Here is a 25,931-nt window from a genome sequence, read left to right on the forward strand (position 1 = left end):
AGTAAGCTACTAACTCCAAACTTCCTGCTTTACGCCGATTATTAGCTGCCCGAACAGCTCACTGGATCTGCAATCATTTAACGTAGAAGACAGGTTCCAAGGGTATCATGGACAACCTGCTAGCTACAGGAACTCTGGGGTGCTTGACAAGGAAAGAATATTCCCACTTTTAATTTAGTTCCATGCCATCTTAGAATTAATACTAGTTAGTTATTGGCCTTATTTATCTACAGGAAACTAAATATTGTTTTAACAAATTCTAACTTACAACTTAATACTATGTCATTGAATCATAGAATATCCTGAGTTGGAAGAGACCTATGAGGGTCATCAAGTCCAAATCCTGACTCCGCACAGGGCAACCTAAAAGTTAAACCATGTATCTGAGAGCGTTGTCCAAACGCTTCTTGAACACCGACAGGCTTGTGGCCATGACCACTTCCCTTGGGAGCTTGTTCCAGTGCTTGACTACCTGCTCATTTCAGCTCATACTTCAGAAGAAGTGTGTGAGATTCTAGACAGAAGTTGTTTTGAATAGTTCATTGCTAGCCATAGCGGTAAAAAGGTTTCATGGGTCTGGATTGGGAGAAAACACACAGAGAAACAGCACACAAACAGGGTTGCTTCATTTTTATTTACTCAGCAAACATTTTCCCACGTGATTCTTAAATGCCATGCAGGAGCTAACCAAGATTATTAGGTGCTGGCTGCTTTTGCGTGGTGAAGCTTTTTGCTAACAGGATCTTCTTCCAGAAATAAAGACCATTGGTTTGTTTAAGGTATCCCAGTTTAGCCAAGTACAGTTGCTAATTTCACCCGCAATTAAGTTGTATTTACAACAGTGCATCCTACAGTTATTCTACAACGGACAAGACCCTCCATCCAAAATTGTCCCACTCCCCATCCCACACCAGGATTTCACTCTTTCAGTATTAGGGGTGCCTTCACCTGTTCGGCCACTTCCTTCCCCATCAGCGTTTCAACAATGGCCAACCCAAATTCAAAGCTGGTACCAGGGCCACGGCTGGTGAGGATGTTCCCATCTTTCTCCACGCGGCTCTCGGAGTAGGAGTAGTGTGCTTGGGGGGACACACAACAGAAAGAGAGAGGGTCAGTCTCCGGCACAGCGCCCACAGCTGCCGCAGCACATAGACCTGCCTGCCGCAGGGCGCTGCTGCTGGCTGCCTGCAGGCTACAGCAGCTGAGGAGCGGTGGGTCCAGCCTGCCTCGGGCTCTGTACCCCTGTCCCTCCAGAAACAAGCAGCGCATCACTGCCTGCAGTCCTCAGGGAGGAAAAGGGCCCACAGGGAGCTCTGGCACCTTGTTCACATGGTATGGGAAGGCACCTCTGATTCTACAAGCTCATCAAGAAGCGCTCGCCGTGCCTGTCAGTTCCCATGAGGTTACTTTTGGAAGTCAGACTGCTGTTGTGTAGCTGTTCACAACCGTCTTTTTTCCAAACGCAAGCAGAAGGAACTGGAGGAACCCTGCCGTCTCCTGCTCACCTTCAGACTCATTAATGTTCACAGAATGACTTCTTAGTAGTGCTTCACCACCACTTCCTTTCGGTATGAGAAAGTGTGGACCCATCAGCTGCTCATAGCACTAAAGCACTACTCATGGGAGAGCAGGAAAGGTGCTGCTCAGGTTTGCTGTTGGGCCCACTGAGGCAAAGAACCAAAAGGGCAAGAGATGGCTCAGCCTCAAGAGGATAAGGGAAAAAGTGCTCCTAGTATGACAGCAGCAGCGTATTTTCCCCAAGGATAAGAATGTTAATACAGCCCTGCATTTTGAAGTTAAACAGACTTAGAAATATAGTCTTCGCATATTCAGTTGAATTTTTATTACATTCAGGAAAGCATTAAGGAAATTCAGAGACACAAAATGGGATACAAAAGCTATTTTCCTTTCTTTAAATCAGGGGTTCAGCTGAAAAAAAAAAAACCAACACTCTGAGAACAGTTTAGAGAGAAACTTATAAAAGTCATTACGTACCTCCATTCATCATTTTATCTTTGGCCAAAGGATGTGTTGTGACTTTGCTTCCAAACCCTATTCCATGTGCCAGAAGGGCAGTAGGACCTGTAAGGACACAAAGTTGCACCAGTGAGGAACTGTTTTCTGCTACAAATGCTTTTAAGAACTGACGTCCAGGCACTAGGCCCTCAAGGGGCCAAAGCTCACTGTGGACAGACTACTTTTTACAAGACCTGGTGCCAGCCCTATCTCTGAAGCAAAAAGCTTCAAAAAGAACACAGCTGTATAATCTCTCCCATTCTATTAAACAAAACACCCTGTGCAGAGAAACACATGAAGAAAAGAGAAGGTTTAGAGAACACCCAGTTCATGCAGCTGTCCTGCCGACGATTGTGCTGCCTTTGAAGGAGTCGAGAACAATGGTCATTTCACTTCCAGATAATACATTTTATTTAAAACTGCTTGAAACTAAGTAACAAAAAGTCTGCATTTCAATCTGAACATTAACTAGGTATAATTACTTTAGGACCTTGTTAAGCCTTGCATTTAGGGACTTAACAGATAAAATATTATTTGAGCAAGCCTTTACATGTTGCAATTGTGTGCCAAGCAGTATTTTAGACAGATCATGGGCTGGCTGCTAAGTTTTTGGTTTTAACAGTCTTTCTCTTTTCCTTTCATACTTCCTCCTTGGCCTGAATTGAGGAAGGAGTTTGTGTCAAGAAGCCTTAGGTCATCTGACAGAAAATCCTTGTGGGAATTCCAAAAGAAACTGAAGGCAGGATTGGCCTGACATGAGTTTTATTTCTGTACATTTGATTCATTTCAGATATACAGTCCAGGAAATAACCTTCTTTGCGTTCAGATGGAATCAGCTCTAAGAACCATTACACCTAAATAAATGAACCATCCCCATTACAAGCAAAGGCCTTTATTGGGCAACTGTGAATTTGCGATTGCTCTGAAAAAGATACAGATAGAGAAGTAGACGACTACCACTGCCAAGTTCAAGAATGTTCACAACTCTGTATGCGTATCACCTGACTGAAGAATGAAAGCATAAAAACCCCAGCAATGTAGAAAACAAAAGTGAAAACACACTCCACAAAATCACTCTGTTAGACTGTCGTTTACATGCTCACTGCCACTCTCCTCGTTCTCGGCTACGGGTACCTAGGCCAGCCTCTCAGTTCAGTTGGGAGTATTGGCAATTGTTCATCTTGCCTTCTTACATGCAAATCTTACAAAGGAATGAACTGGATACCTAGCTGAGCAGAATATGTAAGCAGACAACCCTCTCCTCAGAGTAATTCCATCTTTTGCTACCACTCAGATGAGGAATGGTGAGCCTGTAATACTATATTTACAGCCTTCCTTCTGAAGTTAAAGGGCAGGAGAGGAGATGTGAGATAAATTTATAGCAATGATGTTCTGCCAGCAACGTGTCCTCAGCAACGTGAAAGATCACCAGAATAAGCAAATATTTTGTAAAAAATCCTCGCACAGTACCTTTCACTTTTTATTTTAAAGACAGTAACACAACCAATTGAAAAGAACTGGGTACCAAGCAGAACTTGCAGCATAAGAGTTCGCAGTATTTCAGAGATTCCTCTGCTATTAAATTTACAAAAAAATCACATGCCGATGGGTGCATGTATAGTACAAATCCCTGCTACCACATTACAGGAATACTGATTTCTAAGACAGGAAACTGTCTGCCTGCCCCTTCAAAATATCCAAATACTTTACAAAGCAAGACGCCTTGTTAACCCACCTGCACATATAGCAGCAATCAGGCCTTTTCTGCTTTCCTGGTCCTTCAAAATGTCTTTCACAGCAGGAGACTGTACAAAGAAACCGTATCACAAGTCATTGTTTGGCATTGATTATTTGAAGCACAGTTGAAATATTTACCACTGCAAATTCATAAAAAAAGTTTTATAAAGAAAACCAGCTGCCAGCTCTCCATCCTGCCTCAGGACAGAGGGCAATTAAAACACTAAAAAGGAGAAAAAACTGAACAATAAATACATGCCCCACAAGGAAAGAGCAAGGAAATCAGAAGGAACTGCAGGGAAGTACTTGGCCCACATAAAAGCTCGTTAATCCACAGCCACAGAAAGTTGTTGTTGGAAAGCTTCACAAGACAAATAGGAAAGAGTATTCATGAGATACCTCCAGACAGCCTCTATCATTCTTAAGAAGATTTATATGGGGTATTTGTCTCATATTCCAGGGCTTACGAACTGTGTGATACCATCTAAATCCTATCTGATAGATCAACTTGTTTGTCCGCCTGCCTTCCACAAGGTATTTATACCACCACTACAACAGCTTTGCACCAGAGACAGAATTCTTGAGCAAAGGAAGAGAGTCTCGTGGGTTCGGCCTGTTTTATATTTCATGGAATTAAATCTTCATTTGCAACTGTTTCATCTTCATATGATTATGAACACAGATTTTCCCACAATACAGAGCACCCTTCCCCTTTTATTCTGCTTAACTAGGTACTCAAGTCCAAGAATTTATGCAGTTGTCCCACCTATGTATTCGTAAGAAGGCTTAAGACAATTAACATTTAGTTTACTGATTCGTTCAGAAGAGAATTTTCAGACCAAACTGAATTTGCAGGATTACTAAGCAAGTGTAGACCACCCACTACTCATGAAGATGCCCATGAATCTTTAAGATATCAGAACTTTACCTCTGACAAGTTTTGGGCTCCAAGGTTACCCCCAGGCAGGACCACGACATCGTAAGGCCCCTAAACAAACAAAAGATAAAATTGTTCTGTTGAACAGAGGCTGTACGTACATTACACCGTTTTAAGGCCACTACAGCTGAGTCGGATGAGAAGCAAAGGGATCTACCTTTTTTTCCACTGAACGACACTTTACGATCAGAGAACCAGTTCCAATTATGGACCAAAATACCGTCTCCTACTCCAGGAAGAGCCTATTATCGATAAAGTTTGTCACAGAACTAACTTTCAAGCCCAGTGCATTTAAGAGCTTCAACAAGCAAATGGCAGCTCTTGCACTGTAAGGATAAGTGGTTTTCCTCCAACCTTACTGTACAGGTCTAACTGTAGCATTGTTTAGCTTTTCATCAGAACTTTTCAATTGTTCCACATCATAGTATTTTGTTGGGCCGACTAACACGCAAAATAAAGCTCTATGTTTGATGCTTTACAAAAACAAATACCTGTGCAGAATTACGAAATCTGCCTGATCCTAGCATGCTATGAAGCAAGACAACACTGAAGGGGAGCACTGTGGGATGTGCAGTTCCATGATTCACTGCTGCGTAGAGCTAACATAACATGCAACATATTCCTAAAAGTAATGCATAAGCTTTCCAAATTCACCTCTGAAACTGTGAGAAAGGCTATGTTGGCCATTATATCAGATCAGGGTGATGACCAACCTCTTTTCTGGCATCTTCAAGACTGGCATCAGGACAAATGAAGACATCTCGACTGCACTGCACTGGTTCTTTTCCTGTTAGGCCTGCAACAGTCACCTTGATCTAACAGAAGAATACATACAATTCAAGAATTTAGGGCATTTTTCTTATATGTTTGTTCTTTAGTAGTACACAGAATGAGCAAAGCACTACCGACAGCTGCTGAGCACAGAGCAACTCTTAAGCTTCCCCAAACCATGATTAAGTCCAAATGCGCAAGGTAAGCAGTGATACTCACCTCGAGATTAACAAATACCTCTAATAGTTCAACTTTTCAAACAGGACATTTAGAGAATATCTGATCCCACAGGTTTTAAACAAAACAAAACAAAACAATAGAACCCAGGAGAGCTGGACTAAGTAGATCAGATAATGAACTAAAGTCTCTCTGCAGCCTCAAGCCATTCTCAAACACACTTACGGTGTGTTCAATTTTCTCCCTTGACTTTTAGATGCCTGGTCATAATATCATACATGTGCATGGCACAGCTCACATTCACTAAATAAGCAGACAAGCTTGAGCTTCTTATGGCAGCCCAAATGGGGAGCACATTATTGGAATGACAAAGGTGGTGGGAGAGGGTAATTTTTATTTTAGTCATTTCTATACACATGCAGTTGGTGGGTTTATTTAAAAATCTTATTTTCATACTTAATCAGATGATAACACTGTGTACCACTACCGTTGCCAAAGTAACAAAGAGCATCAGGAAACCCACCAGACAGAATTCTAGTTAATAACAGAATCTTAAAAGCAGCTTGAGAAAAGCTATGTAACGTCACGAGCTGTAATGTACTGAGCTGTCGAGATCCCTACAAAAAAAGCACTTCCTGTTACTGTGCATGGGAGTAGCCATGTTTTCTGACAGGGTAAGATTCACCTGAAACACCACTCTGGTCTACGGGAGGCTCGTATTTTAAAAGGTTATCTTTTGCACAAATGTCAGTTGTCATGCATGCTTATTTGGGGCATGGCACAAATATTTGCTAACCGGTAAAAAGGCAAGGGTGAATTTTCACCTCATACCAGCAGACTATGCCTTGAACTCCTAGCAATGACCATCAACTTGAGGCAAGGATTTTCCCTTGACCAAGCACTCACAAAAAGATTTTTCGTTGTCTGCATACTCACCCCAGCTCTTCTCATAACATCAGTGGGGATTACAGTTTCCATTTCCTCTGCCCCTTTTGCAAGAATCACCAACGCTCTTTTCGAGGCCATATCTTGAGGGGTTGCTATTAGGTGAGATGGTTGCGAAGCTGGGGCTGAGGAGGGGTAGAAGGAGACACCGTGGTTAGAAGGCAAATCCCCTAGTACAAATCCTTCCCAATGGTGAAGGTTAACAGTGACTAATTTGCATTTTTGCATTATCTTTCATTTAAGCCACCTTAAAATGGTTCACTAGCTTTAATATTCATAGCAATCCCCTTTAACTAAAGAGCTTTTTACAAAGAATGCATTATGATATTAAGGGATCAAGACATTTGTGTAGTGGGAGGCACAGCACATCAGCACCAGAACAGGAAGCAGCCTGACCTAGCCAAGACTTTACATGACTTGAGTCTGCCAGAGAGAGGGGTTCAAGGTGGGTGGCAGAGTTGTTTTCAATTTGCACACCCTCGCTCATACCCAGACTACTGACTCCTACCCAGGTCAGCATTTATAAAAAGGGCTTGCATGAGCTTTGACCTCATGTCTGGTATTTAGTTTCCACACAGCATGCTTCATGAAGAGTTTCCTGTGACTTACAATGACTCGACCAGTGCCCCTGCAAAACCTCAGCAATAGATTTTCTGGGTATTTCACAATTTTGTGGGGGAGAAAGGTGTGTGCACATGTGTGATGGGGGAGCAGACCACAGAATTCAGCAAATGGAACAAACTAGGCTTAAGACTTTTTTTCTGGCTCCTAAACTCACGTTGAGGTGAATGGCCAAATTTCCATTTGAAGGTTAAGTTAAAGTAGCATTAACTACATCATGTAAAATACACAGTAACTCATACTGGTCTGACAGAAGTCTGTGAAAGCATCTGTGATGTGAGAAGGCATTTCACAGGTCATCCACTCCATGAGACAGGGATTTTTTTCCTACGCAGGGACTTGCCATCCAGAAATGCACGCAGCACCTGGAAGCTCTTCATAAAATGACATCCATGTTTAGTTGCCTCCATGGAAGAAAACCATCCCCTTGTCGTGCTTCAACTTCATCTATTTTCAGGTTCGCTCCCCACTGTTAAGCCTCATTTAGAAAGACGCTCTTTCTAGAATGCAGTCATATACAGCGGAACGTCCTGCAGGATGCAGAACCAGCCCAAGCAGACTAATTCAGTGTGTCAAATCCTACTTTTCGGACAGCTTTACATACTGTCAACGCCAAGGCCAACTGAAGAAGTACGCTCAAATCATAGGTATTAGCAATAACTTCAGGACAACCTGGAGCTTCTTAATAATTCATCTTGAAGGTATATGTTGATTCTGCAAAACTAATTTTCGTATGGTTTTGACTAACTAGCAATGGAACACCTGAATAGCCACAACGCAGAAATACTGCATTTGCTTCTTATTGTAGAAAAGTACTCCAGGTCATAGTTTGTGTCCCTCTCTCTCATTAGTTCTTTAGATGCAAAGAGGCACCCGATCCTGAAAGCTTTTCTCTTTCCCCTAATCTAGTGAAATGCAGTCTCTCCCTACTGTCCTTAGACATTTCTGGCAATACACTGACCGATTCTTGAGCATCAGTGCTGTTCTTTACGTGGGTGCATATGTAAACAGCCGTCACGCTGTAAATGCTACCAGGGCAAGACCGCTTTCTGAGAAGGCAGAACCAAGTTGTACAGACACGACAGCCGCTTCATTTAACAAGCTGTCTACGCATAGCAAACCCAAGTCACCCATTTGCTTCTCGGTGCCAGCATATGCGCAGGCTGCCTCGGACCTTTAAGCAAAACGTATTCCCCTACGTGGGGACATGCGCATTTCTCGAGATGGTGACTGCTGGCAGACGGCTGAACCAGAAACTCCAAGCAGGCTGGCTTTAGAAGAATCACGCCCTTCAACGCCCCGACCACGCAGCTAGCTACCAGAGGCAAGGGAAGTGCCCAGGGTCATCGGCTCAGCCGCCCCGAACGGAAGGCCGCGTCCCTGCGCGCTCATGTGTTTATTTTAAGGACGCGGCGCCATTCGGCGTCGCAACCAGCTCAGAACACGACGAACGGCGGCACGGGACGAGGCCGCGGAGCCCGCAGCCGCACGGAGCCCAGGCGGGGGGGGGGGGGGGGGGGGGGGGTGTCGGGCCCCGGAGACAAGCAAGCGGCCTTCCCGCCCTGCCCGCGGCCGCCACCGGGCCCTGCGCGCCCCCTCCGCCCCGCGGCCGAACCCCCGCCCGCCGCAAGCGGCGGCCCGGCCCCCCGGCCGGGCGCTCCTCCGGGCAGACCCGGCGAGCCGGGGCGCGACGCAGCACCGAGCGGGCGGCGGGAGCGGCGGCGGCGACTCACCTCAGCCGAGGCGCGGGCGACTCTGGGCGGCCCCGCCCCGGCCCCGCCTCCCCCGCCGCAGGCCGCCCTCCCGCCGCCGCCGCTGCTGCTGCGGCTCGCCCGTCCTCCTTTTCCATTTGCGAGAGGCGCCGGTTTTCTCACGTTCGCTCGGAACGCGGCTTCGGCGGGCGCTCCGGCGCCCACCGCCGTGACGCCACCCTCCTACGTGCGGCAGCGCGCTTGCGAGGGGCCACCTTCCACGCGAGCCGCCGCCGCTTTTCCTCGGGCGGCCCTCGCACCTACGGGCAGTGCCGGGCCGAGCCGCTGCTCTCCTCCGAGCTCTGCCCGGAACGGCAGAGACCCACATCCCCGTTTCCCGAGGCCCGTGGCTCCAGGACTGAGTTTTCCCTGGCTCCAAGGAGCGGTTTCAGTATTTTGAAGGACCGGCCGGGCTGCGGGAGGGGCCCTTCGGGACTGCGGACGGCCCTGCTGCGTAAAACTGCTACTAGCGGGTGCTGGCAGTCACGGCCTGGCTCCCCGGTGAGGGGCTCAAGTCCAGGGGGGACCGGGAACAGGGAAGGGCCTCGCTGGGGGCTCTCCCGCAGTCGGTGCGGGGTTCTGCTCCCGCCACGGGGAGCTGTTGCGTGCTAGGCACGCCAGACTTCGCTCAGAACCCTCGACTGGGCTGGTCCTCGCGCTTGCTGCCCACGAACCGACGGGGGCGTGCGCTCTGGAAAACTCCTTCCCCCCACTCCCGCCTGCCCACGCCGCCCGCGCACACGCGAGGCCCGCGGCTCCCGCAGGCCGCACGGGCCGGCGCCGACCCCGCCCGCCGCCGCGCGCTCCTGCTGGAGCGGCGGCGATTGGCCGCGGGGGAGCCGCAGGGGGCGGGGCTGCGCGGCCTGGCCGCTGCTGGACAGCGAGCGTCACCCGCCCCATTTCCCTCCCGCCGCCGCCCCGGCCCGGCCCGACCCGACCCCGAGCGCCGTCGGGCCCCGCCGGCGGGCTGCAGCGCGCCGTCACCCCTGCGCTGTGGGATTTACCTCGTGCCGAGGTGGTTTCGGTACCGCGCGGTACCTCCGCGCACGGCAGAGGTTGTTTGCAGACGTTCCGGTGCGGTCCGGCCCCTCTGCCCGGCGGCCTCGACACCCAGGCTCTTCCCCCTCACCTTTCGGGGGCGCGGCCGGGCCGGGCCGCCAAGCCACCGCGGGGATTCCGCGCGGGACTCAGCGGGAAGCCCCGGGGGCGGGAGCGGCGGGCGCTGCCGGGCAGCGCTGAGAGGGGCTGCGGGCGCTGCCCGGCAGAGCCGGGGGTCGCGCCGCGGCGGGGGGGGGGGGGGGGGGCGGGCCGGAAAGCCCCGCCGGACCGGGGTTTTCCCCGCCGCCCCCGGGCTGACGCAGCCAGGCCCTCCGGGGGCGGCCCGTAAGGGCCGGCGCCCGCCGCCCCGCGCGCACTCCAGCGGGCCGCGCCGCCGCCGCCGCACCGACCCCATGGGACCGGCGGCAGCACGGGCGGGCCGGGCGCTTTTGCCGGCGGCGCTGCTGGCGCTGGCGCTGAGCCCGGCGCCCGCCGCCGCCCTGCCGTGCGGCGCCGACTGCCCAGCGGGTGAGGGCCGGGCCGGGGCGGGCCGGGGCGGGCTGGGGCGCGGTCCCGCGGCAGCCACCCTTTGTCTCGGCCCGCAGGTACCTTCGTGGTGATGGCGGGCTGCGGGCGCGGCGCGGGAGCGGGCTGCCGGCAGTGCCCGCCCGACACCTTCTCCAGCGCGGCGGGACTCCGCGGCTGCACCCTCTGCCGGAAGTGCGAAGGTACCGGGCGGCGGCGGCGGCGGGGGGGGGGGGGGGGGACGGGGCCGCGGCGGCGGGGCCGCGCTGCCCCTTCGTTACCTCCCCGGGGCGAAAGAGCGCGCGTCTGCTCGCCGCGCCGCGGCGAGCGCGAACGGCAGCGGCAAAACGAGGCGACGCGTCTGCCGGGCTTCTCGCTGAAGCCACCGGCCTCGTTTCTGCAAGGCCCCGGGGTCCCGAGCCCGGGCTTCGCTGAGCGCGTGTGTAACCCAGGACTCGTCTCCACTTTCCAGGGAGATTCAGGTACTTAAAAGAGTGCTCCTCAAAAAGCGATGCTGAATGCACGTGCAAGGAGGGGTACCGCTGCAGCGGCGACGGCTGCTCCCGCTGCGACCCAAGCTGCGGCGTGGGCCAGGAGAACACCGGGAGTGGTAAGGTCGCCTTTCCCTGCCAGCTTAAACCTCCTGCGCTCGCTGCACCGGACGCGCCGCTGCCTCTCGCGCAGCACAGAAACAACTAGAGTTAAGGACCTCGCAAGACAAACCCACCAAACTCTGCGCCCTGGTGCAGCTCAAAGCCTGCACTGGTTAAGTCACTTTGCACGACAGCTCTTCTGTTGCCAGCACGTGGGAAACTGAGCTGGGAACTCTGGAGCTAGCAGTGATTTGCAGCATCTTTTCCCAAATAAACAGGTGGTGTAGCTGAGTGCTGTACTGGACCATAGCACAGGGGGAAAGAATTGCCTTGCACAATCAGAACAGCGTATGAGATAGTAATTCTGTGAATGTGGATCATAGTCATTGCACAAGCAGGCAAAAATAATTTCACATGTTGTTTTAAATGCTCATCTTATACCAATTTACCTGTCCTTCTCTGTTGAAGGTTGCCAAACTTGCCGCTATGGAACTTTTAATGATCAGCCCAATGGCTCCTGTAAAAACTGGACAAAGTAAGTAATCTAAAAATAAATGCTACAGCTATTACACTTGACTGGTTTTTTTTTTCCCATGGTTTGTTTTTTTTAATTTTTTTTATTTCTGTTTTGCTTTAAATGTCTTTCAGGTGCTCTGCAAACCAGGTCCTGGAGCCTGGAACTGCAGCAAAAGACGTCATTTGCAAACACGCTTCAGATAATCCCACTTTAGTCACTACTCTACCTACCACGTCTCCTGCAATTCCATTTTCTATCACTGTGCCAGGTGAGTCATAGTATAAGATTGCTTATGGAGCTAAAGAATTATGACCTACTTTGAAACATACTACAGCTCACTCACCATTTAAAGCAAGAGTCCTTTCTTCTATCTATTTCCAGTGTTGCAGACTCCTCCAGAAGCAGAATTGGAGACAAAGTTGTCAGCTAATTCAAGGGCAGTAGAATTTTGCTTTGTAACACTTATTAGATAATGTTGTTTGCTCCCTAGGGGAAGACCTCCAGATGGACATTATCAGAATTTCTCTTACTGTAGCTGGGCTGTTGTGCATAGTGTTTCTGCTACCTTCGTGTGTATGCTTCGGTATCTGGCAGAAAAAGAAGCTACATGCTGTCTTCAAGAAAAGTAAGATATATACACTCATGAATTCAATTTTTCTTTTTGAAACTAGACAGAAATCAGGAATCCAGGTTTTTAAATATCTTTCAAAGATAGTTCCAGACAGCTTCAGTTTTTGGCCTTGTAAGTCAGAAACAACAACTGAAAGGAAAACAGTTTTGGAATTTCTGTTGCAGAAAGCACTTAATTAGCTGTAGGCATTTTTATCAACATCACAGGTTAACTGCACGCGTATCCACAGAAGTGAAGCATTCATGGGAGGCAAAAAAGCTCAGCTGAGCCTTGCTGATCTGGTTGAGGGTCAGTTCAGTTTATTACTTCCAAGTACCATCCTTGGCGTGCATGGCAATAGCACTTTCCAGTTCTGTCTGCTCGGGAACAGTGTGCATGGCCTGGAGTGAGCATCTTTAAACTCTGGCTGCAGTAGAAGAGGGGATATCAGTCAGGACGTACTGCTACACAGATGCAGAGTCAGCCTGAATCCAGCGCTGCCCTCCGAGAGCTAATAAGCCCCAGGGAAGCTCAAGAGTTCAGCACAGAGATGAGATGGAATTGCATCCAACATAGTTTATAGTTGGGATTTTTGTCTGTTTGGGTTTTTCTCTCTCTCTCTTCTCCTCTCCTCTCCCCTCCCCTTTCCTAGAGATAAGGGCTTGATCTTCTAGTGTAACTCTGAATACAGGAGACAATAGCATTACTCCAAAAATCTAACAGCTCCATAGTCGTCTTCCTTTCATTCTTACGGCAAACAGAGCAATTACAGCCCCTGTTGCATTAGGGAAAACAAAGTATGATAAAATAGTTTTATCAGATGTACGTGCCGTAGAGGAATAGTTTCAGATTATTGAATCATTTGGAAGAATTTTTCTTGCTGACTTCCTGTGCTTGTGACTGAGGAAGGGTGAAATAAGACGGCTGAATAAATACAACAGAAAGTGAGCATTTGATCTTTTTCTTCAGTGCACACCACACCTGAACAGTCAATTCAGGAAGATGATGCCTGCAGCTGCCGCTTTCCTGAGGAAGAACAAGGTGAATATCAGGACCATAGCAAATCCACAGAATTCAGAGATCTTTTGGTGAACTAGGAATTGGACTGTTCAGCTCAACCACATTTGAATTTCCTTTTGGAACACAGAACAAGAACCTGTTTACATAAATAGAAAGGGTATCAAAATCTGTGGATTTCAGAGTGCTAAATAGCCCAGCCACTGAGGAAACAGTGCATCTTTTCCATCTCTTAAAGAAATAAAAATAAATAAATAAAAAGATCCAAGTTTGCTGACTTTCTTCCTCTAGGACTAGGAATCATATTTCCAAGAAGCGGTACTTGATCCACATACAGAAAAAGTACTGCACTTAAAAGCAGTAACAAAAGGGCAGAATGGCTTTCTGGTCCCTCTTAGAAATGGTGCTGGAGCCATAATTTACATGCAGTCTGAAAGCATTTGATGCTCAAAAGGGGATGTGTAGCACATAGTGGAGCCACTTGTGACACTCATGGTCTCCATTACCAGCTGTCCTCTTGAGTCTAGAGCTGCAGCTCCTCCTAAAGTTTAGCTCAAACCCAACAGTCTTGGGTTTTGTGTGCAAATACAGATAGACCTCATTTCAGATCCCATCAGTGCTAGAAACAGATACCTGGCCTGACTACTGCACACCTTCTTATATGTAGGAGAGAGGAAGCCATAAAAATCTAGAGCTGCAAAGTGTTTCGTAAGAGCTTGCCTCTGCTGTTGTATTACAGTGATTGGCTTAAGAGGGTCAGTGGAAACACTGAGAAAAGCTGTGGTTGACTTGATCTTAGAAATAGATGTTACTGTGCAGCTGGACTGCACCACCTTCTACATCATTCAACTTTGATCTTTTAGGTGATGTAAACATATGTACATTGCAGATGTGGTATACGTAGATGTGATACATTTCTGGTACTATTTTTGTAACTCTGAGGTTGGAAAGATTTTAACATCAGACACTCTGTATCTGTCTCTCTGATCGATTACTGTTACTTTGGTCTTAAAATGCATGTTTGAATCATGGTATTCACAACAACTTTTTTAACCTTTTACAAAACCAAATATTTTATTTCTTTAGTAGATGTTATGCAAAAAATAGAATGAAAACCCACCTACATGTCATGTAAAAGATGATTTTCCCCTCTATGTGATTTCAACTTGGAGAATGCTATTCTTGTCTTTGAGGAACGACAGCCTGTCTCTCCATTCAGCAGATTACAATAGCAGATTATTTTCACCAAACCACACTTAGGCATTTTGATAAACTTCTGTACAAGTAAATATAAAACAGTATGTGAGAAAATAAATGTCGTACCAAAGCCTGAACTATTAAGTATATTTAAATAAATCTCTCTTTTCATCCCTAGCCCAATTCTCCTCTCTATTAGAACTTTCGACCATGAGAACTAAGTGACTATTACGTCAAGTTCACAAACTCAAAGACATGAACAGGACACGTGAAAAGCCACCAATCTATTTATAAAATCAACAAGCAACCTTTGCACCAGTGGACAGTATCTTAGAACAGGATAAAATAGTTCTGCTTGTGATTAGTTTCTAATCCATATGTAAGGTATGAGAATTCATGTACAGATCCCTGTAAAAACTCAAAACATCTGGTGGTTTGTCCTTGGAAAAAAGAGATAGCAGTTGGAATTTTATATTTTGTTAGTGCATTCAGCATATATTTTGAAGGACATTCAGTTCATAACAAAAGCAGCACTGTAAATACTAAGATAGTTGGAGTGTTTAGCAGTTTTCAGATTTATACAATATTCAAGTTCTGTGAATTGTGGCTTTCTATAAAGAACTCAAATTATACCCATAGAATCATGCACTTCCTTGAACATAATTAATTGTTGCATGTTGTGGAATTTGCCTTCACTGTGTTCACATAGAACAAATGTATTAGAAGCTTGTTCCCGTTCTAGACCCCACATAGATAGATATTTTAATTTAAAAGTACTAAAGGACTTGCTTAAATTCTTCTTCTCACTATGCATGTAGCAGAAACAGCTGTAAAACCACTTCTGGCAGTATGCTATGGAAATGCAGTGGGCAGACTCATCAATTAAGTTTGCTCGGAAGTTTGCATCTGCAAAAAAGCCACATATTTGTAGCTTCCTTTTTTCCTTTTTAAATTATTCTTTCATCTCCTGAAAAAGTCCATGGCAGCTAATAAAACTTCAGTCAAAGCTAGATAATGTGCAGATTGGCGGTTGACAAGTGGCTACTATACAAGTCACAGAAACAGAAATGGTGTAGCCATCTGATCTAAATAATTCAGGATGCCACATGCAATTTTTTGAATGTTTTGTTCTCTCAAGCTTTTGTAAAAATGTTGCACAGTATGATTTAGGGATCATCAATGACTAGATTAAAAGAAACATTGTCATCAGTATTAAGCTTCTACTAGCTTTCCTGAACAGAATTTGTGGCTGAATTTGTCTGTTTCTTAACACAGAGGATGACAGCCTTCCCACATGCATATTAAGCACTGTAAAATCCTTCATCCAGCAAGGGTGAAGGGGGAGAAACTGGACTGTGTATCTTTGACTATTGGTAATTACGGCAGAAGGAAGGAGTAAAGCCTAACTGTCCGTAATTCAGAACCAGGGCTGTGGAAAAGAAGTATTTTTTGGTGAGGAAAAATAACGGATAGATCACGTGCATCTTGGCTTCACAGGGAGCTTTTATTGAACATACAGATTCTTTAACACCTGAAGAAACTTACCAGTTCATGTAGAAATAATGCAGATCAGTCCTTCTAACTCTTTGAGCTCTAAGTGTTGTCTGCTTTCTGTGAATGTCTCTTTTCTCAACAGTCTTTTTAATTTATTATGTAGCAAGCAAAAAGGAACCGGGAATGCCATGGCGGCTCTCAAGCAGCCCAGGTGGCTGAGGATGAGGTAACAGGCCAGATGCAAGCTTTTTGCATTTCCATTTGTTTTTCTTGGAAGTCAGAAAGTGTCCTTTTAGCCAGACTGTGTGTGGAGGCCCAGGTGATGTCAGGCAGAGTTCTGAAAGCATGGAAAAAGGAGACAAATCCTCTTTAAAGATAATTTTGAGCAGGAGAGCCTGCTGGTTTTTTATTGCTTCCAGAACCAGCACCATTTCCTGGCACAGTTACTGGCATCAGTAATTAAAACCATGTTTGTCACATGTCTTGGCTTCATAATTTCTTGTAAGAGTTGTGTGGCTAAGGAAAGCAAAAGGTTCATAGCAAAAGGCTTTCTGTTTCTCACTTCCCTCTCTTCTACAGGCACGCCTGTGCATTTCTGTGCCTGATACTTCTGGATGATAGAGACTCTGAAACTGTAATAGCTCCTCTCAAACATATAAACATCATATAATTTTTTAAAAGCAGAATATGATTTCTTATTTTCAGTCTTTCTATCAGATCCTTCATAGGATAGAAGCATAGTCTTCCCTGACAGTCATTCTGATACTAACACTAATGATGCAAATACCTCCACAGGAGATGGTCCACTCTGAAGAGACTTAACACATAGGAAATAGTACTACACAGGCAACTTGCACCGCTCCACTTGCTTTTTAAACAGGTGATAAAAAGTCAAGGTAAGTTTCACGATTAAAATGATACAAAGTCTTATTCTATCACCAAGTGTTACCTCAGTTCTCTCAGCCAGGAACAAGCCTTCCCTGATACAGTGCTTTCTTCAGAGCCTGCCAAAGGAGGTTCTCCATCCCACAGGGTTTGGGTTAGCTGTGCATCAGGAACAGATGGCTGAGCATCCTCCTATCTATCCCTGGAACTAGCACGAAAAAAGCTGTTGGATGCCGTCACTGCCCTCACTGTAAATAAGAACTTTTAATACCATCTACAAAGAAAATGGAAATTCCCTCTAACCTCAATTTGGCAAGAGTTTGTTATGATATCACCTACTATGTTTCCTTTCACCTTCTAGATCCTGGGTGCCTGCCAGTTAAAGCAGCAGACTATTCCTGCAATACTCTGAAGCAAACTGGATTGTATTTTAATGAAAAAAAAACAAAAAACCCACCAGCTGAACACCCGCTGAAATCAGGGAAAATCTCTCCTGTTTGTCTAACCTGTTTGCATTAAGGAAATAAATCAGATTTTATTTGATTTACCAAGTGCAAAACCCCATACAAAGACACCTACCTCAGTTTAAGGATGACTTATCATAGTGTATCTTAAACCTGTTAAATCTACTCTCAGTTTACATAATCCAAACTAAACCAAGCCATTTCAAAACTGAAATAAACTGTCCGAGTTACCCATTTAAGTCAGTTTTAAACCAAATCTTAGGTTACATTAGCTCTCTTTTCTCCTGTACACAAGGATTTCAGCAGGTTTAGAACAAATGCAATTCTGGAAAAAGAAGGTGGTAGATGGAGAGGTGAAAGAGACAATTTGCCTTTAGCTACAACACTATAGACTTGAGAAACATTTCTGTTAAAAAAAAAAAATCCTTCTAATATTCACAGCATTGATATTTTGATACTTTCCATTTAGAACAAGTATAAAACATTTAACCTGAAGAGAACACTATACAGGCCTGTAAGCAGGCAAAAAAAAAAAAAAGGGAAAAAAAAAAGGCACCACCCTACTTTTACTCAGTGCACCTTTATACAAATTTTAGAGCAACTTTGAAAGAGTAGAACACAATTCTAAAGAAAATGTACATACATGCCTAAAGCAAAATTTACTGAAGTATCTAAAGCATAACATATTTTTCTTAAATGAGAACGGAAAATACAACGAACAGGTATATGAAAGGAGTGGTAGGAAGAAACATCATCGACTCCAGAGGAGCTGCAACACTGCAGTTCAGCACCACAGTTGTCTTATCAAGCTATAATCCCATCAGAAGGCCAAAAAGAGATTGACATTATCAGTGTTACAGCCACCCTTAATAATGCATCTTTTTGTATTACCGTATAGAAGTAGAGGTGTAACCACAGAAAATGCTGGATGGTTCCATCAAACTTATGAGTTCTAATAAGAGAAAAGGAAGCTGCTGTTCTTTTCTTTAACTTGAGAGTCAAAGGATTTAGAAATATGAACAGGCGCTCTACTCGGGAAGCCAGCAGATATGACCGTAGCATATTCACTTGCCATTGCATCTCACTATGTCTGCATTCATCAATAGGGTAGGCTACAATTAGAATACTTCTCACATGGAACAGCAAGGCTGTAACACATAGCATTTATGTGCTTCTCAAGAGTGATTAAATATGCCTCAGGGAATTACAGACCAGGAAAAGGTTTTACTGTGCTGTGGCAGTACTAATTATCCTACCTTATATAACGGTTTCTGCACCTTCTTCCAGTCATTCCTAATGATACAGAAAGAGATCATCCTGTAAATAAAACATTAGTATGGTGGCAGAAACGAGTAGAGTAAATGAAGGAGGCTTTGGAGGCTTCCCGCACTATTCTATTTCCACAGATGGTGGTTTGCAATGGATTATTTCCTTCTAAGCATAAATCCTGCTTGTCTTGTAGAGGATTTTTAGAAAAGCTACACGGGTGCTGGGACGGGATACTATATGCATGCTCTAGGCTTTGTAAAGCGACCTACTTCCTCAGCTGAAAAGGCCAAGAATACAGCTGAGCAGTTACAAACAGCCAGAAATACCTCCCCATCACCCTCTCCAGCTTAAGGAAGGAGGATTGTCACAAGGACTAGAGAAATGGATGGAACGAGAGAAGAAATCATGGAATTGTTTAGGTTGGAAAAGACCTTTAAGTTCATCATAAATGGCATCTAAAAGCTAGTTCAAATGTTGTTCTTCGCAAAGATCTGCAGCATTTCCTCTCCTGGTCTTACATATCCTTCACCTCCTGCTATATGAGGGCTCTCCTTAACCAGATGGACATCTCCAGCACATTAGAAGAAAGGAGCTACACAGCTGGCAGCAAGGCCATAAAGAGAAAAGATAGGACTGTGCTACAACAAGCACATCAGATATGTATCCTTTCCTTGTGATACAGGTCCCAATCCCACTCTTCCAAGGATGGAAACCATATGCTTCCATGCACAGGTTAATTTTTCTTATTTCCATATCTCTTCTGCAGACTCTGCTCAGCAGTAACCAGTTGGTCCTGTCTGTTACAAGCCTCACTCATAAAAAATGCATATGTAGTACAGGAATAAGAGCAACAGGCTAAATAGTGACTGCTCTACAGAACTCTTCTTATATCGTAAATCTGCCTTGGAAGTTCTTGCAGGAAAGGGGATTTTGCTCCCATTACTTAGTTCCAGTGTAGCAAGAAACATTCAACTTGCCAAACCAGAAGACAAAGATCTGATACCTGCTTCCTTCACCTTTGTTAATTCCTACTCCTGTTGATCACTCCCATCCCCAGGGAAAGCTTTCCACTCCAGTCAAGATAAGTCAGAAAGTCAGTCAGTCATCACAGAGAAAATCAGTTAACGCTTGTAGCGGATTCCAGTTTATCAAATATCTCCCATCTCTTAAACAGTGAAGGGAAGATTCTACATGGCTGACTGCCAAGATACATGCTTTCATTTACAAAATAACCTTGAAAGAACTGCTTTAAAGCTCAAGTTGCCCAGTGAGATCTATGCCAACTTTCCACCTGTTAAGTACACGTATTTGTCCTGAAATGTGAATCACCGAGCTTGCAGAGATTCCATTTAATTAACAAAAAATCCTCCAAGTAGTGAAAGATTAAAGAGATTATGCACTTGGAAAGCAAAATTAAAAATTAAAGTCTGCTTTTGTGAGCTATTCATTTACTGCCTACGCTAAGTTGGACAGTTAAATGCCAATGATTATTAGGATACCTCTTTAATTACAGTGGCTCCTGCCCACGCACTGAACTTGTACAGAACTACCTGAAATTTGTCCTCTAATATCAGTTGTTAGAGTGGTAAGTGATCCTAAGCCTCTGTGGTAAAAACAGGAAGAACATGTGTACACCAAATGTGAAAATGTGGACAGAAAAATAAAGAAAAGCATAAGGACACCTCTGACAAAATTGCCTTTGTTGCATCCCCACTGTAGATGCAAGCCCTTACCCTCTTGCTCTTTTAGATAATGAAACAGGGCACCATCTTCAAAGATAGCAAAATCTTAATAAGTTTCTGATAAAATGGTTTGTAACAAGAAACTAACGAGGCAGAGCACTGTGCAATTAACAGAGTACGAAGTAGGCTCAAGCAGGGAAATCTGGAAGACAACTCTTATGCCTCATCCATCTCTTGCGATTTGCTGCTTTAGTGTTTCTGCACTTCTTCACGTTGAGCCAGAAAAAGTGCAAGACAGCCTGGCCTGCCCACCCCATCATCCAAACTACTAAGAAAAGAATCAGCAGGGTATTGCTGCTTCCCTTTTTGACATTAGTAATAACACTTTTTTCAAAGTTGCACTTGAAGCCTTAGGAGACATAAATATTAAAGCTGAAGTTCATTTCTTTAAATCCTCAGCTGTATAGATGTCTGTGTGGGCAGGCTCCAGGACAATCATTTGTATGGAAACCCCCTCAATAATATGCTTAACAAAAAATAATGAATGGTCTAAGTCTAAGAACAGAACAAGAGTGAAACTGTCATAGCATGCAGTAGTCACCTAGCTCTGCAGCAGGATTAGCTTGATAATTTCTGATCACAACCTAAACTAAACCTCAGGAAGACAGTGCTATTGTTGGTTTGGTTTTTTTTTTAGTAAAATATTTATAATATCTACTGCTGATAAAACTACGAATATACCGTATTCTATATAACAATGGTACTTATGCAAAAGTCAAAAGATACAAAGATACCCTAGCATAGAAAAACGACTGTGAATATACAGGAATACAAGGTACTCGTGATCCACAGTTGCAGAAAAAGGCAGGTTATTATATAGTACTATAAACAACAACAAACAAAAAAAAGTAATCATTCAATTATGTTTAGTAAGGTCTTTATGTCTGTACTGTAATACATACAGATAGAAGGCTACCATTAAGCCTGCATTGTGTTTGGCTGTTTTTCTAAAGCATCGTGATACCTAATCATCCACAGTGAACATAAGCTTCTGCACTTGTGAGCTTTGTTTTGCAGCATATCAGTTGCCTCTGACAGAAGATTCAAGCATGGCTGCTCCCATCATTTGTAGCAAAAACTAATATGGACACATAGCAGGCACAAAATTTGATTCCTTCTCTCCAAGGCAATCCCTAAAACTATCTCAGTGAGTATTGCTCCCCAACATATCCCCTAGACCACATACACATCTTCATGCCATGCTGAAGGCCTCCAGCCTGTGCTTTTGCTCTGGCAGACAGAGAAAAATTGATTTAATTAAATCATAATAAAATAAAAGTTGTATGATCTGTGCTGAGATAGTATAGTAATGGACAGTAGTAGAAAAAATGATCTAGCAGTTTTACATGAACCCCTGCAATGTCATGATATATATCAACCTATAGTTTTTATTATCTTGTTCTCAGAGCATAGGGCTATTCCTTTGTGCTTTTCAGCTCTACAATGAGCAAGGGTTCTGTTTCAATGCCTATACAAATTAAAACTGCTTTCTGAATAATGTTGCTCTCACAAAATATATAAAAAGTAGTATTTGGTTCCTACTAGTTATTTAAACATTTTCAGAAAAAAGCTATCAACATGATACACTGTATTTTCAGTTACAAAGGACCATAGCTGATGGGAATCATCCAAGCTAATCAGCCTGAAAACAAATACAGCAACGTTACTGGATACTTAGTTTGGCAACTATTCCCCACTGCTCAGTTGGACCCTACAGATGCTCTCAGACAGCCTGGGACTGGACCAGCAGGGACAGGACCAAGGCTGACTGGAAGTTAGGATCTCTTGAGACCAGAACCACAGAGAGGCAGAGATGTGAACAAGCTTACGTGCTCAAGAATGGAGGGGAACAGGAAACAACGCTAAACTCCAAAGCTCTCTTTGCCGAGGATGTCAATTTTCTCACCAAACGAGAAGACAATTAGTGTAAAGAAAAAAAAAAAAAAAAAAGCAGCTTTATTCGGTATATTCATTGATTCATACACCATAAATACACTTGTGCCTGTGCAGCCACAAGGGCTCCAGCAGCACCCAGTGTCACCCTCCGTGTTCCCTGTCCATGGTCCTGTGCCGAGGCCGAAACAAGGACCAAGTCCTGCAAGCACCTTCCCGAACCCTCCCTTTAAAAGCTCCTTCTTTCTTTCCACTCCCTACACTTCCACCTAGAGCAGACAGAGAGACAAGGCTGGGCACTGCAGACAGAGGAACAGTGCCAGGAGCGTAACAAGAGCACAAGCAGGAAGGGAGAAGAAAGGTAAACTAGTACATGGAACGGAACAAGGTGTAAGGATGGACTAACAAAGGGGCTGCTACTTAAAAGCCTCACGAAGGTCGAAATCCTGCACAAAATGCTTTAGCTGTGGTTTCAGAGAGTTAAACCAGGTAACAAAGGCAGGCCTTCCAAGCTTCTTAACATGAGAAGAAGCCTTGACTGCTTCCAGAAATGCCAAGACAGCAAAGGCATTACGAGAAGGGAAAAAGATGGTCATACTAACTAAATGAGAAAGCAGAGCAGATCATACCACTCTTCATGCAAGAGCCATTCAAGAGTGAAGACTCTGTCCTGACCCGACTGTCTGCTTTACTCTGATCCACATAATTGTTGTGGTGCTCTTTAGTAGACCAAGCTTCCGATGCAGTTCCAAAACCAGCAGTGATGCTGACTCCTATCAGTGAGGCTACTCAAGAAAAACTAATGTCTAAGGAATACATTGTATGGATAATTCCTCCAGAGTAAAAGTCTCTTGACCTTATTTAATCATTCTTCAAAGAAAGGCAAGAGTTCTTTAGCTGAGAAACGTATACGTATGCAAGAAGGGAAGAGAAACAAGACCTTTTTCAGAAGAGAAAAGTGGAAAAAAAAACCCCCAACCAAACAACAAAACCAATGCCACACAGTTACTTTTCCCCAATTTAGTTGTCTTTTGTAAATTTTAATTCTATACCGCATTGCCTGTGGCACCGGACTCAAGCCCCGCGCCCGGACCCTGGTCGCTCCAGCCTTTTTCAGGAGGTTTCTCAGCGCCACCTCCCGGGGCAGGAATTCCATTATCAGCTCCCTCAAACCCACCGAGGGACAAAGCCAGCATGAGCAGAGAGAGAAGGTTTCTTTTCTTTGAAACGCAGTCTGAAAAAACGAGGTACCTGTCACTGGTCGAGGCACACTGGCTGGCTGTTAAAAAATACAGCCACCCAGAAGTTAATTACCCCTATTCAGAAAACCAAACAGGAAAATGTGTTCACCTCTCCCAGCTCTTTCTCAACAGTTCTCTCCCTTCACACTCCCCACACCAGGAAGTAAAGGATTGGTGCACTGTGTCTCAGATCAGAGCTCATTTGGACTACCCTGGATTATTGGAAGGTCTCCAAAAATCCAGTACTTTGCCTTGAAAATGCCTCACAACAGACTTCTCTGCAACAAAGAAGCACAAATTGGAAACTTTTACTGGTTCCAAATGCAAGCAGTGCTGCAGAAGCAGACATACATCTCTGAAGAAAATGAGCACAAGTCTCCAGCTTGCTCTATACCTGGGACTGATGAAATGAGAGTGCAAGTATGGATAGTCACTGACCAACAGCCTATGCCTTTCAGCAAGGCTGCTTTGCACTCATTTCTGTGCAGTGTGCTGATGAGAAAAATGAGACAAAGAAGTTCTTACTCTGCTTTGGTCCAGCCCATAATTTCTTATTAGGGTTGAACAGATTATTTGGGATACCTTGCGAGAACAGGAGAAAGGTAAAGAGAAAGTTCCATTCTTGCTGCAGAAGCTTTCCTCTCTTTCCTTATACTGCCTGCTCTCATAATTTCAGTTTTAAAAATAAACTGTAATTGCATAGTTAGTTCCATTACATTTTTTGTGGAAGAAACCTTATTTCAAGATCTGGTCTCTGCTCCTCTGTTTGTGGCTGCATTATCCAGAATCTGATTCCCATAAGATATCGATGTGCTGTATTTCCAAGCTCCAGTCATGCCAGACTTACTTTCCTTCATGTCAAACAGTGTGAAGCTTCAGTTTGCTAATTCTGTAGTGCTGAGAGGACAGGGGAATTAAGGACCAGTTTGTCAAGCTTCACTTGGAGAATATACCCAGACTACAGTGTGCCAGCCCAGCAGCGCCAAAAATCAAGAGGGTTTTTTCCCCCCAAACTGGTGGAAACTATACTACAAAGGAGCAATGTTTTGGCAGCTGTGATCCTGTACTAGAGAATTTTTAGACCACTTGCCAATTCTGTAGCAAAATAAAATATCTTCAGAAAGGCCTACGGACCTGCCATCTTCATTTACGCAGAGGCATGTGTTCAGTTAAGCACACATACTCACCTATGCACCTCCAACCCACCACAGAACAAGAAAACCTAGGTCAGAACCTCTCAGAGATCTTACATAACTGAGAGAAATTCAGAAGACAGAAATACTACTATGCATACCCAAATATGCATAGCACCGTATAGTGCTATTTGGTTATACAGAACACACACCACGTGCTACACTACAGTTTGTGCACAGCGGGCAGAAGCATCATCTTCAAAAAAGGAAGTTAACAGCAAGTGCCCAAGTTATGGTTAGTTTTTTCCTTTGATCCGCTCAGTCTCACAGCTGGCTATTTTCAGTACACTCTAAAATGCAGAGTATACATAAGGCAATGCAAGCTAGTTGCAGGAAAAAACCCTTATTGCACGTATGATTTCACAAGGCAGCTATTTCAGTATGCAAAATAGATCTAATAATCAAGTTATGAAGCTGAATAATTAGCTAAAATGAGAAATGTTAAGTTAAAGTTAACTTCTTAGGTGTTAATGAGGACAGATATCTGCTAAGCCAGCAGCGACAGCAAAGCAAAAAACCCCAAACCCCTAAATGATACGCTAGACCCTAGCGGGGAAATAAATAACACTGCAAATATTTTTTTCTCTCACACCAGCCAACATGTATAACTCACTGAAACAAGATTTTAAGTTAAAAATTCTAGTAAAATTCAAGGAAGAGCTGGACATTTATATAATAAGCAGCTCACCTGCAATTACAGTGTCAATACAAAAACATTCTACTGCACACCTCTCTTCATGCAACCTAAATTCAAGCTAAAAAGTTACACCAAACTTTATATCCTAGGAAGAAGTCCCTCATACAGATGTTACTGCTAAATCACGTCTTCTCTGAAATTTCTGCTTTTGCCAAGTGTCGCAATACTTGACTAAAATAACTCGTGTTTACTTATCATAAAGCACTTTAAAATGGGAAAGAACTTTTGCGTTATAGATCAGATTTCATCCTTACTATTCTACATAGAAGGTGGATAATTTTGGGGGGTGTTTTTGGTTGGTTTTGTTGTGTCTTATTTTTAAAAAAAGTTTTCTTGACTTCATTAGCAAATTATTCTTCGTGAGCCATCATTCTAAACCAAGAATAGTTGTTTCTTCTGATAATTAAGGATAATCTTTTATGATAGGGTAGCATATACTTACTATTTGGAGCTTGCTAAGTAATTTTTCTGGACTACTGCTGCCCTGTTATTTTAAACTGAAGCACTTGAAAGAAAGTCTATTAGCATAAATAAGAACTTAAAAAAGTTTTCCCACAAAAGAGTTGTTTTGATAAAAATTAACACTGTTTCTTGCAAATCA

General features: G+C 44.4%; 3 protein-coding genes across 5 annotated transcripts in view; 1 reads left to right on the plus strand and 2 right to left on the minus strand.

Annotated features, from left to right (window-relative positions):
* Window positions 1-615: 615 nt before the first annotated feature.
* PARK7 (Parkinsonism associated deglycase) lies at window positions 616-10,698 on the minus strand. 3 transcript variants are annotated; one of them, XM_030017298.2, is made up of 7 exons: window positions 10,603-10,698; window positions 6,575-6,708; window positions 5,404-5,505; window positions 4,682-4,741; window positions 3,752-3,821; window positions 1,996-2,082; window positions 616-1,079 (listed from the first exon to the last, which is right to left on the minus strand). In XM_030017298.2, exons 2-7 carry the CDS (start codon window positions 6,662-6,664, stop codon window positions 919-921), a joined length of 570 nt encoding a protein of 189 aa, XP_029873158.1. In that variant the 5' UTR covers window positions 6,665-6,708; window positions 10,603-10,698; the 3' UTR covers window positions 616-918. The 3 variants fall into 3 exon arrangements, with proteins under 3 accessions (XP_029873158.1, XP_029873157.1, XP_029873155.1); XM_030017297.2 differs by lacking the exon at window positions 10,603-10,698 and adding an exon at window positions 9,960-10,113; XM_030017295.2 differs by lacking the exon at window positions 10,603-10,698 and adding an exon at window positions 8,938-9,056.
* TNFRSF9 (TNF receptor superfamily member 9) lies at window positions 10,259-17,378 on the plus strand. The gene is made up of 8 exons (XM_030017294.2): window positions 10,259-10,521; window positions 10,599-10,721; window positions 10,991-11,128; window positions 11,580-11,646; window positions 11,760-11,896; window positions 12,119-12,253; window positions 13,208-17,081; window positions 17,193-17,378. Exons 1-7 carry the CDS (start codon window positions 10,407-10,409, stop codon window positions 13,333-13,335), a joined length of 843 nt encoding a protein of 280 aa, XP_029873154.1. The 5' UTR covers window positions 10,259-10,406; the 3' UTR covers window positions 13,336-17,081; window positions 17,193-17,378.
* Window positions 14,458-25,931, minus strand: part of PER3 (period circadian regulator 3) — a 46,598-nt gene continuing 35,124 nt past the window's right edge. The window contains exon 23 of the transcript XR_005932673.1: window positions 14,458-14,531. The gene's annotated coding sequence lies outside the window, so the exon portion shown is untranslated. The remainder of the gene's footprint in view (window positions 14,532-25,931) is intronic.

This window comes from Aquila chrysaetos, chromosome 6, assembly GCF_900496995.4.
Source record: "Aquila chrysaetos chrysaetos chromosome 6, bAquChr1.4, whole genome shotgun sequence".
NCBI lineage: Eukaryota > Metazoa > Chordata > Aves > Accipitriformes > Accipitridae > Aquila > Aquila chrysaetos.

What these genes read in the sequence shown, in the direction of transcription:
- TNFRSF9 (XM_030017294.2), top strand. Translation starts at nt 10,407, where the DNA reads ATGGGACCGGCGGCAGCACGGGCGGGCCGGGCGCTTTTGCCGGCGGCG. An exon ending in CGGCGCCGACTGCCCAGCGG is followed by an intron (nt 10,522 to 10,598) that starts GTGAGGGCCGGG and finishes CTCGGCCCGCAG; the next exon opens with GTACCTTCGTGGTGATGGCG. An exon ending in CCAGGAGAACACCGGGAGTG is followed by an intron (nt 11,129 to 11,579) that starts GTAAGGTCGCCT and finishes TCTCTGTTGAAG; the next exon opens with GTTGCCAAACTTGCCGCTAT.
- PARK7 (XM_030017298.2), bottom strand. Translation starts at nt 6,664, where the DNA reads ATGGCCTCGAAAAGAGCGTTGGTGATTCTTGCAAAAGGGGCAGAGGAA. An exon ending in TTGAAGATGCCAGAAAAGAG is followed by an intron (nt 4,742 to 5,403) that starts GTTGGTCATCAC and finishes TTGTTTGTTTAG; the next exon opens with GGGCCTTACGATGTCGTGGT. An exon ending in AGATAAAATGATGAATGGAG is followed by an intron (nt 1,080 to 1,995) that starts GTACGTAATGAC and finishes TGTCCCCCCAAG; the next exon opens with CACACTACTCCTACTCCGAG.